General features: G+C 48.8%; 1 protein-coding gene across 1 annotated transcript in view; it reads left to right on the top strand.

Moving 5' to 3' along the window:
• Positions 1–16,394, top strand: part of RFX4 (regulatory factor X4) — a 75,388-nt gene that overhangs the window by 56,960 nt on the left and 2,034 nt on the right. The window contains exons 12-13 of the mRNA XM_062201985.1: positions 7,014–7,176; positions 8,364–8,502. Of these exons, the coding sequence (XP_062057969.1) occupies positions 7,014–7,176; positions 8,364–8,502 (302 nt within the window). The remainder of the gene's footprint in view (positions 1–7,013; positions 7,177–8,363; positions 8,503–16,394) is intronic.

The raw sequence follows: 16,394 nt of genomic DNA, 5'->3' as shown, positions 1-16,394 counted from the left end.
AAAAAAAAAAAAAACTCATCACATGGTTTTTAAGCACAGTTAATTTTATTTCTATTTTTAAATTTCTCCTTGATTTATATCCCATCTATTTTCTAAAAAGTTTCTGAACTAGTTTACAATAAAAACAGGAAAACCAATTTTTTAAAGGACTCATACTAGAAAGCAAGATATTTTTTAAAAGGTGAGGGAAAATTAAACAAAAAAGCTGTTCTGTTAGCTTAAAAATTTTATTAAAACCTTAAGTGGACTTTCATGTGATGTAGTTATTCAGTTGGGTTTCCAGTGTACTCTTGAATATCATTGAGCATTTGATGTATTGTCCGGGTTGACTTGTTGAAAGTCAAGGCCAGCCAGGTACCTGCGACTCTTCAGCAAGTCCGTGTCTCACTCTGCATGATGGACACTTCCCTATTTTTCAGCTAAGAGAAAGAGAGCAGTATCACATCTGCTTGGTGAGCACAGACAAAAATTAATTCATTGCACATAACCTTTTGGCATCCTTTGATGCAAGGACGAGGGAATACGAGGTAGTACAGATAATGAGTTATGACTCAGTAGGAAAACAGCCACTCTGTTTATTCAGATCTGTATCTAGGTCCATGTCCATACTAACCAGTATTTATAAATATGTTTTCTTAAACCTGTAGTTACTGTTTTTAAAGGAGAGGGAGGAAGAAAGGGAAAGAAAAGGCAAAGAAGAGGTACCTAAAATTTAACCTGATGTATGGCCAATGTGGATTGCCTTTGTTAGTTTCTGGAATGCCAGGATAAGGGACTAGTTAAAGGATTCTACTTCAACAGATTTCCACCAAGCAGAAGCAAGCCCTCTCACCAGTTCTGTGGGCTTGCCACCTCCCTCATGGCCTGGCAAAGTTCCAAAACCTTGACTTTAAGGAAAACTGGCTCTTCTCCTCTTCAGGAGTGTGGCAGGTGGTGCCAAACTGATCAGTCCATTTAACATGACACTGGGCTGCAATTCTTCACTGTCATTCCAAGCAAGATGTTGAGCCCCTACTCTGTCAGAGCTGGCCACCGGAAAGGTTGAAGGGTTCTCAAACCTCATTTACGATGTCATTTTAAGTATTCCCTCCTTTAGCAATGACAATAAAAGTTAACTATTAAACTCATGTTTTCAACTTCCCACCATGGGTTCCCTGCAACACAAAACCAGCAAATTAAATCACTTGAGATAGTAGGGAGGCCTAATGAAATAAAGGCGAACTCCTCATAGGAACTCTCCCTTAATGAGAGAACATCTGGCCTGCCAGCTGCGATTTCTCCACACCTGTGGGGATGTCCCACAGAACACTGACCCCTCAGTCTTTGCAAGCTAACAAAAGCCCGGTGATTCCAAGGGCAGCTCAGCTGAGTGGGATGTGGTGGACACCAGCCCTGCCACCGAGCCCCAGATGAGTCATTTGCAGATGCTTGGGGTTGTCACCACCGTCGATCTCCCCCCCACCCCGCTCCCATTCTTGCTGCTTCCAAAAAGGAACTGTGTTAGGGAAAATCAACCAGGATTGAAAATAGATGGCTTGAGCCACGCTTTGACTTCCCTCCATGATGTCTCATCTCGGTGTTGGACCTCTGCTTTCTTCATTGACCAAGTGTGTATTTTGTGTATGATCGGTGCCGTGTCAGGGGTACAGAAGCAGCAAAGCAGGGTTAGCATGTGGCCTGGTGATTAGGATTCCACATCCCTTGTTGGAGTGCCTGGCTCTGCTTCTGCTTCTACCTCCTTGCTAAATGTACATCCTGGGAAGAGGTAGCAGGTGGATGGCCCAAGTAGTTGGGTCCCTGCCACCCATGTGGGAAAGCTGCATTGTGGCCCCAGCTCTAAGCTGAAGCCCCACTGGGCCACTGTGGGCATTTGGGGAGTGAACCAGAAGATGGGAGTTTTCTCTATCTAGCCATCCCTCTGCCTCCCAAGTTTTTTAAAAAGATGTTTTTAAATTTAAGTGGTAGGTTTTTTACAAAAAATTATTTACTTATTTGAAAGACTTAACATAGAGAGATGGAGAGACAAAGAGAGAAATCTTCCATACAGAATTAAACCAGCAGCCAAACAGCCTTTCAAGAAAATAGTATATTATAGAGTTTTGCTACTTAAGTGTGGTCTGGGGACCCTCAGAATTCTCATCATTTAGAAGCCTGTTAGAAATGTCCCACTCTGTGGGGCCGGGTAGATAATCCTCTGCCTGCAGCACCAGCATCCCATATGGGTGCTAGTTCTAGTCCCGGCTGCTCCACTTCCAATCCAGCTCTCTTCTATGGCCTGGGAAAGCAGTAGAGGATAGCCCAGTCCTTGGGTCCCTGCACCTATGTGGGAGACCTGGAAGAAGCTCCTGGCTCCTGGCTTCAGATCGGCCCAGCACCGACTGTTGCAGCCAGTTGGGAAGTGAACCAACAATGGAAGGAAGATATCTCTCTGTCTCTCCCTCTCACTGTCTGTAACTCTACCTCTCAAATAAAATAAATACATTTTTTTAAAAAATGTCCCCTCCCAACCTACTAAATCAGAATCTGTTTTAAAAATAAAAGATTTATTTTTACTTTATTTGAAAGGAAGACAGAATTAGAGAGAGAGAGAGACAGAGAGAGAAAGAAAAAGAAATCAAAATAGATCTTCCATCTGCTGGTTTTCTCCCCAAATGCCCACAACTACCAGGATTAGACCAGACTGAATCTGGAGCCCAGAACTCCATCCAAATCTCCCACTTAGATGGCAAGAACCAAAGACTCAAGACATCATCTGCTGCCTCTCAGGGTGTGCATTAGCAGGAAGCTCGATCAGAAGTGAAGGAGCTGGGATTCGAACCAGACACTCTGATACAGTATGCAAGCATCCCAAGTAGGGACTTAACCACTGTGCCAAACATGTGCCCGCCGGGGAATCTGCATTTTAACAAGACTCCCAGGAATGAAATGCACATTGCCTTGTGGGAAGCAACGTTGTGGAAAGGCTTTGGAGTTGGGCAGATCTGCATTCAAGTCCCAAGTCTGCCATGTACCTTGGCAACACTTTTAACTTATTGGACCTCAGTTTTCCCACCTGCAAAAGAAGGTAACAGTTATTGGGAAGATTGAATGAGTCCGTGTGTGAAAAAAACTAGCATGAGGTCTGGTTTACACTGGAGAATCATTCATTTATTCAGCAAATCACTACTGAATATCTATTATAGCACAAGCACCCACCCTATCCTATGTTTAAAACCACCTTCCCAAACAAATCAAAACGAAAAGCTCAAGGAAGAAGGTTTCGTGTGTGGGCTGGGAAGGGAAAATGCCCCCCCACCCGCTGACATTTGCAATAGAAAGTGGTCAAAACTGCCTCCTTCGGGGTCTTTACAGGATTCTCAAAGATCAGGGACTTCCACCACTGTTCTCAACCTCGAAATAAACACGGATGTGAGAATGAGGGGGAGGGACAGAGACTAAGAGAAAAAGGTGTGGGAATTAGACAAATAGGGAAGGTTTGTTACTGTTCCGCCAATAAATACAAAGTGTCGGGGCTGTCTTAAAAATTAAGCTCTAACTGCTAGCAGCACGGATCTTCTGTTAGTTTCCCTGGAAAAGAAGGGACAGCAGTAGCACTTCTCACTGGAGGTCCCACCGGTAGGAAAGGGAATGCAAGGGGTGTTCTTTCCTGCGCCCCAGGCAAAAAGAGTTTCTCACCCAAGCCAGTAGGTGTTAATCTGCTTAAGCCTGCCTGAGTGGACCCGTTAGATTGCTGGCACACGGCCATTTAGAGGTTTTGTTCCCCAGACCACAGGAGCCCATTTTCCCAAGAGTTCCACTCGCTTTTTGTTTGATAACGTGTACTTCAGGCAGCATTGACTCCTTCCACAACAAATTCAATGGAACAAAAATTTACTGCACACCTACTATTTGGCAGAGCCTCTGTTGGGGACACAGAGATGAATAAGGAAGGAACAGTTGGTCCTGCGGCATTCTTGCAGGTGATGGCTGTTATCAGGAGGTCTCCCTACTGCCTGGAAAAAAAAAAAAAACCCTCCGGCTTCCTTGGCTGCCCCCTTTCAATATCCACTGACCGTGCTGTGCACCCCCAAGGTCTGAGGCGGGCTTGAGGGGTTAATTCCTTGCTTGTTGTGGCTGGCTCATTATTCTCCCAAACTTTTCACCCCTCTCCAGTTCCATTTCCTACTGCAAAATTTGTTCAATCCATTTCATTTATGTTTGTCTTTTTACAGAGCAATACACAATTCACTACAGAAAAATACAGATAATCAAAACAAAGAGCGAATTTTAAAATCATCCTAATCCCACCACATATTAGTGTGTTTTAACAGGAAGGGTATTTTGAAAAATCCTAACAGTAATATAATTTCACATGAAGTTTAAAACAGAGAGGAGGGCAGTCTCACGTAATCCAGTCACCTGGGATGTGATACCTTTGGGAGTTTTCCTTCGGCTTTCTTGTAGTTCTTAGCAATGATGGCCAACACACTTAGCCTGCCAAAGACAGAGGAAGAATATAATGCAGATGGGCGAAGCATACTGCTAAATAAGGACACTAGGGATCTGGAAGAAAAGTGTGTTTATAAGTTTATTGTAAGTGGTAAAATTACGATTGCTCTTCACAGGTTTTCGTTCTTGGTAATAGAGTCTGACCCAGGAAACTTGTCCTTCTTCCCTAAGATCTGAAATGGGAAAATTCTTATGTAAAGGTCTCACATAAGCATGCCCAGATTCATAAAGAAGCATGCTTGAATATCAGTAACAGCCTGGCACGGGTCCAGCTCTTTGGCATGCATTATCTCAGTTAATCCTCACACAGCAGTCCTGAAGCTATTATTGGCATTGTCTCTGTTTCACAAATGATGAGACATTGCTCAAAAAGTTTGAGAGGCTCGCTCAGATTGCCAGTTTCATGGCAGAACCAGTACCCAGAGCTGAGGGACACTGTGGTAGACAGGGTTGAAAATGGGTGGCAGACCTGGGTTCAGAGCCCTGTTGGGCCCCCTGCCCACTCAATCTGGGACCTGGGCAAGCTGTATAACATTCAAAATTGCCCGGGAACTAGATTTCTCTGTGATGCTACTAGCCTGCACTTGGTGCTGACATACAGAACAGTCCTAAGAGTCCAGACCGAGTCCACTATGAGGGTATTGTTGAGGACACTGTTGAATAGTTCACTTTGCCTCCTTATGAGGGCATCTGAGAGAAATTCCTGTTTGGTCAGAATCCCAAGGACAATATTCTCCTGAACAAATCACTAGCTCATGCACCTCACTGGGCAGGTTTTCCTTCAGCATTGGTTCCTAGACAACTCAGAGCTAACCCTAAGTCTCGCCAATGGGAAGAATTTGGACCTTTAGGGTATCCATGTTTTGCTCATTCCTGATTGCATTTTCTGCCTCCAATTTTGTTCTCTTTCATTCCCACTTTCATATTATCTTCTTGGATCTTCTGTATTCCTACATGTACCCACTCCCTCGAGTTACTATGCAATAAACCCTCAGTTTCCTGCTCTATGAACTGGGGATGATGTTACTCCTAAGGTTGTCTGTAAAGCACTTCACAAGGTGCCTGGCATATATTAGATGCTCAATAAATGGTGTCTCCTTTCAAGCTCTTGGAATGAATCTTTGCCACTTCATGTTCAAAAGGACATTATTTGCATTCCAAAAGATTCTCCAATAAACAGAGGGCTCACCACTGGGTTCTTTCAATAATAAACCAATGTATTTAAAATAGGATTCCATTGTCACATTCCTGGAAGGATAGTCACTGAGTCTCTGTTGCATAATTGGGTTCAGTGCTGATCTACCAACTCTGCCACCTTTTGCTACTCCACACCAATACAGCTACTCTCCTGAGCTATTTTCCAAGTCCATGGGATGGAATGGTTGGAATTTAAAAATTCCTTCCCTGAGGAAAGGAATTTTCAGATAGAAATGGTCTGCTGTAGAAAATACAGAATAGAAGGAGCAAGTTTTCTCTTTTGCTGCAGTTTATCAATAGTCTCCCCTAACCAATTCTTGAGTTTTCCAAGTGCCTAAAAGAGGTTGTTGAATCCTAGTCCTCTGTAAAATGGGCTTCATTATTTCCACTGTGTTAACATATTTAACAATGTTATCAGAAGCTGTCTGATGAGTTTATTATTGCTACTAGCAATGTCTTAAATTAACTTTTTTAAAAATTCAAACCATTAAAATTCTAAGCATCTTGAGGGCTTTTAATCTTACCAGTTCCCTCCCCCCAAACCCTAGAAGTTTCGAGGTATCCAATTAAAAGGAAATAAATAGAATTAATAATATGTATGGGATAGGTCACCGTCCAGGTCACTGTCTAATAATCTTCAAAAAGACCTGGGCAGGCAGAACCCAATAATCTACTTATGTTGCTTAAAGCAATTTGTTGGATCCTTAACACCTGTTGAGTTGAGTGGTGAAAAGTTAATTTGTGGTGCCTGCTGGGACTACACCGCCCCTCCTTCTTTTGTCCCCCTCCCTCCCTCCTTCCATTCCTCTCTTCCTCCTTATCCTTTGCTTTTTCTTCTTTTTGAAGCTAAGCGCTGGGGATCTAATGGTGAACAAAAGACACAAGGCCCCTATCCTCATGGAGGTTACAGTCTGGTGGGGCACAGCCATTAATCAGATCCCATTCACTCATGGGGACAGGATGAGAAACTGCAGTAGTGCCTTGAAGGTGGCCTGCAGTATAGGGGGGAGCTGACCTCGCCTGAGGTTAGGACACTGAGATACACAGAGTGAGTGGGTACTAAATGAAGAGTGAGGGTTCCAGACAGCAGAAACAGCATGTACAAAGGCCCTGTGGTGCTGCGAATGATGGTAGTCTGGAGAAAAAGAAAGATATTGTGTCTAGATCAGGTAGAACCAAGGCAGGAACACTTCTGGTGAGGTCAGTAAGAGGCAGATGTGCACCGTTTGTAAAGATTTCGGCCGTTAGCCAAGAGTGATGGGAAACCATCAAAGTGTCCCAAGGAAGAACTGTGCAAAGAACCCACGCGTCTGCCTTTGTCTCTGCAGGAGCAATGCAGTCCTACACGTGGTCTCTGACATACACGGTGACGACGGCGGCTGGGTCCCCAGCTGAAAACCCCCAGCAGCTGCCCTGTATGAGGAGCACCCACGTGCCTTCGTCCTCGGTCACACACAGGATACCAGTGTATCCCCACAGGGAGGAGCACGGGTAGGTGCCCATCACCGTTTTCAACTCTGTACAGCGCTGTCACAGTGATGAGTGGGCTGTGACTCCATTCCAACATGCTACCTGAATTACTGGCTTTTTGCCTTCATCAAAAGACACTGACCTTACAGTGTCTAAGGCGCAGGGATCTGAGAAAACACCACGTTATAAACAGACACGACCATGGGGCGGGAGTCTGAGCTGCGGCGGCTCACAGGCCCTGTTCCAACAGACCAGCGGTGGGAGGGGCCAGGGGAGGGCCTCTCGGGACCCTTCCACGCAGGCAGCCAGCCCGGAGCAGCCGGGCAGTGATCCTGAGTGGGGACGCAGCCCTGGATGTGAGTGTGTGTCTCCATAGGTTCCAGTGTCCCTGAGGGCTCAGCAGGACACCTGTTCTGTCCTCTGGGGGACTTTTGGAGGACTTTTTCCCACACATTTAGAATGGACTCTGAGAAAAGAGTTTGACAGAGCTTTCTGATTGGGCAGGAAAGGCAGAACAGGTGCTCAGGCGGTCATATGTCAGCCTCTTTGCTGAAAAGATGTTCTAAGGACCACAGTGATGTCAGTGGCCCATGGGGGCACAGGGCTGCATGGCACAGGGTGTCTTCCCACACAGGATCGTCAGTGTGACTGTGTGTAGTGTTTTTACAGAAGAGCAGCCAAGGACAGGGTCTCCCTACTAGAAAGTGGGGAGCCGGGCCTTGAACGGGGTCTCTCTCGCCTGGTAGACCACAGTGCAGTGCTTTCTCCAGGAGACAGCTTACAGAAACACAGGCCAGGGAATCAGAGGCCTGAATAATGCAACAAGAGAAATCCCAAAGTAATTTCTTCTTTTTTTCCTGTTCGGCTTCAGGACATAGCATGGGACTTTTAGCACAACACGAGAAGAAGTTTCCACTGTTAATTATGTTTTGCTCAGGGCCAGACTTCACTCCCTGAGTGCTTGCTGAGTGGTGAGGGAGGTAGGCCGGAGGTGTGCTGAGGGAGAAGGAAAACCCACCTGGGGTTTCAAACTTCGCACAACAGGGCCACAAAGTGGAGACGCTAAGAACCAAAAAGAAGAAGAAAAAGATAGAACAAAGGGGGGGAAAAAAGGAACGAAAAGAGAGGAGACGGATTTTTGAAGGTATCAAATGGATTTGTTCTGCCTGCTGTTAGTCACACGCTTCAATGTGCTTGATGCGTTTTAGATACACAGGAAGCTACAACTATGGGAGCTATGGCAACCAGCATCCGCATCCGATGCAGAGCCAGTATCCAGCCCTCCCTCATGACACAGCCATCTCTGGGCCACTCCACTACTCCCCTTACCACCGGAGCTCTGCACAGGTGAGTCGGTGCTCTGTTGGCTTGCCCCGGCCTTCGTGTGCTTGGGCCAAGCCTGGGCTAACATAACGCAACTATGAAGTACTTTCTGTACACCGTGTGTGCCACCTGTGTGTCCCTCGGGAGAGGACAGTCCACAAGCATCATTTCCGCCCTGCAGTGGGTGCTCAGCCAGTGTCCAGGGTCCACCTTCTCTGCACCTGAGTGCTCTTTAGTTCTGTCCCCTCTTTGACCTCTCCAATGCCAGGATCCCATCAGCCACGTGTCCTGCTGCCCTTGCTCAGTCAGCCACCCCCATGCTGGGCCTTTGGTCTCCTCTTGCATCACCATGCTCCTGGTGCAGACCATCCTGGAGACTTGTGGCCACCAAGTGCGACGGCATCATTCTACTGGTCCCCTAGTGCCCCAGGCCTGCTTCTTTTCACCCACGTACCTAATCGTAGCCAGAACAGACCTTCTGAAGTGTACTCCTTCTCCATCACTCTCAGATCGCATGTCTCCCTGGGTCTCTGCCATCTAACACACCACATTGGCCACCTTGTGGCCTGTGCTGAGGGAAATGGTGATGGCACCTGGAAGACCAGTGCCGGGCAGTCTACTTCTTAGAAGCTTTCCTGTGCACTGGCCCCAAACACAACTTGTCCCCAGTTCCACTCAATCCTGCACCCTAAGTGTCGCCGCAGCCTCAGCTCAGGCTCCCAGCGTTTCTAACCTAAGTGATGACAGGAGCCTTCCTGGTGGTCTCCCTGTCTCTAAAACTTGCCCCATCTCTGGTCCGCCCTCTAGACTGCAGCTGGGAGAGTCTTTTGGGGAAAAGAAATATCTGACCATGACGCTCTCCCTTTTTAGTGTATCTTTGCTTTCAGGGTCAAGTTCAATTCCTTAGCATGTCTCGCAAGACTCCTTACCTTTCTGGCCTACCCACCAAGCCCTCTTTTGCCCCAGCAATGCCAGCCGCCATGCAGTTGCCCTGCGCGTACTGAGGTCCCGCATTCCTCTGAGATGTCATTCCTTCTGGCTGGAGTCTCTACCCCAGGCTCTTCCGCACTTGTCTTTGTACCTCCTTCCTTCCTCTAGGACCTTACTGGGTGCCACTCCCTGGGCTTCCTCTCTCACGAGCACCTTACCCTCTGTCCATCATCAATGATTCTGTGTGAGCCCCACAGTAGACCGCTGAAGGCAAAGATTAAGTCTACCACCCTCAGGCCATAGCACCCATCATCAAGAACAACTAACTTTCCCCAAACCTTGGGTGTGCCGGGCTATCCGCCAGACACTTGCCACAGCTCTAGATAACCCTGGTGGAAGAGGGGGGACTCAGGGCAGCGGCTCAAGGAGTTGAATCCAGGCAGTGAGACTCCCACACAGGCTCATAGGCACCACCCTGGGTCGACTTTCGGATGTAGGCACTCGCCACGTGTTTACTGAGCAGATGAGCGCGTGGGAGGCAGTGCTGGTGTGAATGGCAGTGTGGTGTGCCCCATATGCTCACTCTGTTCGGCGGGCACAGGAAACCACAATGGGTTTCTGAGCCAGGGATTGGCAAGATAAAAGCTATGCCTAAGGAAAGACAATGTTCATGCCTCGCAACCCCTCCTCCACAATACACACACTAGGATGGACCAGAAAGGGGTACTGGTGCAGAGTCGCAGGAGCCTAGGAGAGAGGGCAGGACTGCAGCCTGGGTGGAGGCCACAGTTACATCAGCTGTCAGCACACAGACTTGACTCCGAGGGAGGGCACCGAGGAGAATGTATCCACAACACATGGGCACTCAGGGCAAACAGGCGTCTGTTTTGATTTCCATCCGCATTCCCAAGGGGAATGGTTACGTCCCCAGACAAGCTAAGAGGTTGATTCCACTAAATCATCACCTGGGGCATTCATTAGAGGGCTCCAACTGCATCACCCCGAGATGCCAGCTCCTCAGCTACTGCCTCCCTAGGGAGCAGAGTCTGTCCCCTCGCTGAGATCGGCTGAATGACCTGGAACTGGGGCTGCAGCCTGGCTCGCCCGCAGCACACTCCACGCTGCTGCTGGTTCACTCATTCATTCATTCATTCATTCCTCCAGTGGTTGCTGGGTGCCTCCGTGTGCGAGCACTGCTCCTGCCTCTGGGGACACAGTGTGGGAGGAGAGAGAAGGGAGTGGGCTTTGGAGAGCTTGTACTCCAGTGGGCGGCACCGACACCAAACCATGGCGCCTGCATTAGCACCCCACTTTTCTCACTCCTTCAGCCCAGCTCAGGAGACTTTGGGAGCTGGTTTTCTGGGCAGATATTTTTAAAGCCATTGCCACAAAAAGCCAAGTTCTCCTGAAGGCCCTGGCAGTCTCTGGAGAACAAAGATAGGTCTGCCCCATCCACTCTGGAAGCCACAATACCCACAACTGGGACATTAGCATTTAATATGAAGGGCCTTCCTGCCTTTCTCTCTCCCTCTCTCCCTTCCTTCCTCTCTCCCTGCCTTCCTCCCTCTTTCCTTTCCTCCCTCCCTCTCTCCCTGCATCCTTCTCTCTCTTTCTCTTTCTCCCTCCCTCCCTCCCTCCCCATCTCCCCCCCTTTCTTCTTCCTCCTCCCTCCCCCCCTTCTCACCTTCTTTCTTTCCCTCCTACTCTCCCTCTCTGTATCTCTAAATTTCAAAATAAGTAAGTAAATCTTTAAAAAAAAGTATGAGAGGCCCAAGGATTAAGTGAAAGCCCAGGGGGGAACCCTTGAAATCCAGATCAGGTGGGAGAGGCCATAGGGTCCTTGGCCTGCCTCTCTCCTGTCCATAGCCTATGACCTTCAAACAGGGGCCTCTGACACCCTTACCCCAACACACACACAGACACAGACACACACACACACACACACACACTTGATGCTTCACGCCTTAGTCTCCATATGTACGGTGGGGAGAAACATGTCATATCACAGCTCTACACAGGTTGATAGGTGAACTCGATGCTGAAAATGTACTGTTGCTTTGTTTTTCATTAACATGTTTGCATCCAGTGCTGCCTTAGGCCTTTCAAATGCGTGGGTTCATGTAATTCTCATGACACCCTTGGGAAGAGGGCATTTCTCTCCAGCTATTAAAGATGAGGAGACAGCCTCAGAAGGCCATGTGCACCAGGTCACGCATTCAGTAAACGACAAAGCAGACTCAAATGCAACGTCTCCAGCTCTCAACCCCAGCCCAAGCCAGTGGCACTGGGTACTACTGTGCTAGGAAGGGTGGAAGATAAACTCCAGAGGTTCCTGCTACTGTTCTCGGTCAATTTCAAGTTGCCAAAGAGAAGACACACACACCCAAGTGACCTTTCTTTCTTTCCTCTGTTGGTTCTTTGGTTTAAGGTTGAGCATACAGAGGGAAATCCACCACAGGGCTAATTAGCCTTCCAGAACAGCGGTCAAGCTGCCCCCATCCTAACTGAATATCACACTTCACTATATTAGACTCACTGGAGAAAAAGGCCAATCTGAATTGAAGAAAAATTGCCATTATACAATTTGGTTAAGGAAATGCAATTAGTCACCAGCAAAGGTGTAACTGAAACTGTCTTCTGCACATATATGCCCACTAGGTTTGCCCTAAAGATCTGACATGTACATCTATAATATGCAGTAATTCTCGGCTTCCCAGCATGGATATGCTCAAAAGAGCTTTAAGTGATTATTTTTTTTTTAAATAGAATGTGTCTTTCCTTGTTTATACTATGAGGGAGATTCAACAAGTTGGTAGAAAATGGAACAAACAGGTAATGTGAGTTCTCTATGAATTTATGAATTTTTAAGCCCTCTAATACTTAAGTTGCACAACACATGCTTTCTTCTTGGGTAACACAAAAGGAAGCATCCCAGTGCTGCCTGAATTATCTTAACTTCTGATCTGGGAAGTCCAGATGAGTGAAGTTTCAGTGTAACATTTGAATGATTTCATAATCCACCTTTTTTTTTTGGAAATTATGCTGTACTTTTTCACATCAAAGTAAGGACACAAGGGATGGTATCACCTGACCCTCGTCGGGTTTCCCATTCCCATGCTCATCCAAACAGCCAGTGTACAGCCGCACACATGTCTGAGCCCCTACCCTGGCAGCAGCCAGAAGTGTGCACTGGGACCTGGACTCAAAAGCCATGTGACCAACCGGGAACTCTATGGCTAGACTACGGAGGGGAGATGAGAAGCCGGCCCTTACTTCTCATCTGCATAGCCACGGCCCAGCCCTGTCGGCCAGTCACCACCTCTCGCAGCCTGGCCCACACCAGCCCAGGGCCACTGGGTGCTCTGGTGCTTACTTGGGGCATTCCACTTAGAGCACCCTGGGCTACAGAGAAGAAAAAATGTCAGCCATAGTGCTGAGACCTCTGACTGTCCAGCTAGGCCTCTTGGATTCAAATCTCAGTTCTGCCTCTATTTAGCACTCTACCTCAACTTCCTTCAACTGCAAAATGGGGATAATTATACTACCTGTGTCACAGGGTTATTGTGAGGGTTGAGTGAGTTGATAAAGGTTAGAAGCAGGACTTGGATAGTAGTGAACACTACTTCTGCATATATTATTATTATCTTTTATAACACCAGAGTTAGAATAGTATCATATTTTGTGTAATATCATAATCACTACCTGCCTATCTCACTATACCAGCTCTGTGAGGGCAAGGACCAGGTCCCGTGTTTCTGATCGTTATGTCCCAGGGCCCAGTGCAGAGCTTGGCCTATAGTGGGTGCTCAATGAGATGAAATGAACGGATGAATGGATCCTTGGATCCTTACTCTGGTGTTAAGTTGCTCTTTGACCTCAAGCTGGTCTTTTCCCCTCTCCACCTCAATTCTGTCATCTGTAAAACCAGAGATAGGACTGGTGTGAGTGAGTCACGGAGGCTCTTCCTGTCCCTAGGGGGCCACGGTCCCATGATTCTCAGAAGAAGAAGAACATGAAGAACAGCTACCATATACTGAAACATTAGTACGTGATGGCTTTGAGTGTCTCACAGGTCCAATTCGGGCCCTAACAGCTCAGCAGACGTGGCCAGCCTGACAAAGAGCTGGGGGGAGCTGCGTTCTCTTCCAGCTGGGCCAGGCCTCACTTTGGTGCGGTCAGAGCCGCCTTTCATAGGCAAACAGTTTGTGCTCCTGACTGGGCCACCTCTCACCCCTGTCTCAAGTGGCAGCCTGCTCGGTCAGGGTCAGGGATAAAGCACTCATTCTTCCCTCTCCTGGGGCAGGAAAGTCAGCCGTGGTGTGGGGAGGCATTTCTCAAAATAGAACTTCCTAAGACGGCTCCAAATAGGCCGAGAGTCGGTTCCAGCCGAGATGGACTGAGGCCGCAGCCACTGAGGGAACCTGTGACCGTGCACACACAGACTCCTCACCTAAGCCTTCTCATAAAGCCCCAACCAGGGACTTAGTGCCATTCTGAAATCAGTAGCAACAGTGATGTGATTTGACCCAGAGAGCGGTAACTTCCTGTCATGAGCCCGCAACAAAAAGCGCCTTTATTCCGGTCAGGGCAGGCGCTCCAGACCCCAGGGTTTGTGCCCAGCCTGCTTTGGGACCCTGCATGCCACCGGATGTAAAGTGTGAAAGGTGAGGCGGGTGCCACTCCCCCCAGACTCAATAGAAGCCCCATTGCTTGCGGTAGTTGTCAGGCCAGCGCAGCGGCGCTGTGGCCATGTCGCCTTTCAATGGTCTCTTCACCACGGGGAAAACGAGTCACTGACTCATTTGCAATTAGCTGACCTAACAGGACAGAACTTTCCATGCCGGCTTCTGTGGTAACAGCATTTTATTGTCACATTGGAGATATTTTGAGCCCATCTCATTTCCAGGCAATTACTCTTTTGAGTCTATGACACAACCTCTGGGCACAGCTGCGTTGAGGGTCCCTCACTAGGCACAAAAGCCACACTCTCTTGGGTTCTCTGGGAAGGCATTACCAGTCCATCCTGTGACATTTTACCTACACAAGCCAAGGCAGAACCAGCACACGGAGGCGGGCTCAGAATTCCGGAGACCCCCGGGGGCTGCTCTGTAGAGTAGGCGGGAGCTTAGTGAAGATTGACAGAGAGATTAAAGCTTCATGGGCTGGCTCTGGAGTTCTCTGCTCCTCCAGTGTGATTGCCGAGTGGCAGGGCAGCCTGGTCCGACAGGCAGCACGGGTCACACCAGGACTGGGTTTTAGGCTTTTGCTGGCTTGCTGTGTGACTACGGACAGGACATTTCACCCCCCGGGTCCTAATTTTCCCATCTGCAACCCAGGGTCAGACTGCACAATCCCTGGCGTTCTTTCTGGGGCTAGAGTCCTGAAGTTCATTGACTGAATATTATTCGGCACCTGCTAGGTGCCAGGCAGACAGCAGGTGCTGGGAGTGTGGCAGTGGTGAACACGACAAAGCCCCACCAGGAGGGTATGGACATAGCCAGTGGAAAAGTCAGCTGCCCAGCAGGACGGTGGGTCCCTGGCCCGAGAGACTGGAAGGTAGGATGTTATTTCTTGAGATAGGAATGTCCAGAAAAGTGAGCTGAGATCCAAAGAATGACAAAAAGGCAAGTGTGCCAGGAGATGGGGGTGAAGGGATAGAGGAGGGTTCTAGGCAGAGGGGACAGGGAGGACAAAGTTCGCCCCAAGGGGCCCCAGCTTGGCAATGCTGCAGGGCCTGAGGACGCCTCTACGCTAGGGAGGACACCCCCCGGGGAGGGGCCGGGTGCCCAGGGAGCTCACTTAGAAGTCAGGAGTGGGAGTAACGAAACGCCTGTTTTGTAATGCTATTTCTTAATGCGGTCTGTTTGATACACCTGGGATTTGTTTTCTCGGGCAGGGCAGTCTCTTTGGATTTAGAAGGGGTCCTAGGCTCGAACGCCACCAGGCAGGCCTGAGGGCCCGCCATCACTGTCACACACACGCACACACACACACACACGGCAAGCCAGGGGTGCCCAGCCCTGCTTCTGATCTGGTTTGGGATGAGGGAAGCCTTGGGTGTGCTGTCTGCAGTCGCCTTGGCAACAGCACTTGGTGCCTTCGCCCTTGAGGTCCCAGACATCACCTCCACCCTTCCCCCTTTGCTCCCGGTTCCCGTGGCTGTGAAGTGGCTGCGCAGGGCTCTGTGAGGCATGTTGTCCTGTGCAGGGGAGAAACCAGCTCACTGCCAGGCTTTGGGTCTCTCTTGACCTCCAAAGAGCCGGTTCTCTTCCCTTGCTTCAGGCCCCACAAGCCTTGCCCGGCTTTGCCTTGGGCTCCCACTCAGAAGAGGCAGAGCAGCTCCCTCTGGCCACACGGGCTCCAGGGAGCAGCCATTGTTGTCAGAAGCCCTTCTCCCTGCTGTCTAGGCTTCAGCCTGTCTGTCTCCCTCGCAGGAGGCAGCCTCCCACTTAATCCCTCGGGGCTCCACTCTCCAACTGTCAGGAAGACAGATGGGAAGCAGAAGAATCCGTACATTCACACACACACACCCCCGGTCTCCTCCTTGCTGCCTTGGCCATCTTTGCTGATTGGCTCCCGTTCTTGTTGGGGTGGCCCTCAGCACAGCAAGGAGATCTTTGTGCTAACTGCTCTGCAAAGTGGGGGCTCTCAAGGGGGGCTTAAAGCTTCCCCTCCTTTCCTTCCCTGTGATCCTATTACAAGGGGCTTATTTGCATAGCTGTCTTGGAAACAGGAAAGAATGTCAAAAAAGCAGCACTTCAGAGGCACTTTGCCTACTCAGAATCCTTTCTAGAACGGCTTCACCTCTTCTTGCAGCTACTAACACCTGTTCTTCTGACCTCCACAAAAGCCCCTCCCGCCCTCTCCCCTCGCAATGGGCTTATCTTGACTCCTTCCTCCATGTTCAGCCCAAACCCAGTAATTTACATTCCCTACCAGTGTATCTTCCAGGACTTCGGGGAATGTGAACCCAAAAGAAAGATGCT

This window comes from Lepus europaeus, chromosome 10 (genome assembly GCF_033115175.1).
Source record: "Lepus europaeus isolate LE1 chromosome 10, mLepTim1.pri, whole genome shotgun sequence".
In the NCBI taxonomy this organism is placed as follows: domain Eukaryota; kingdom Metazoa; phylum Chordata; class Mammalia; order Lagomorpha; family Leporidae; genus Lepus; species Lepus europaeus.
This window is presented reverse-complemented; position numbering and strand designations above follow the sequence as displayed.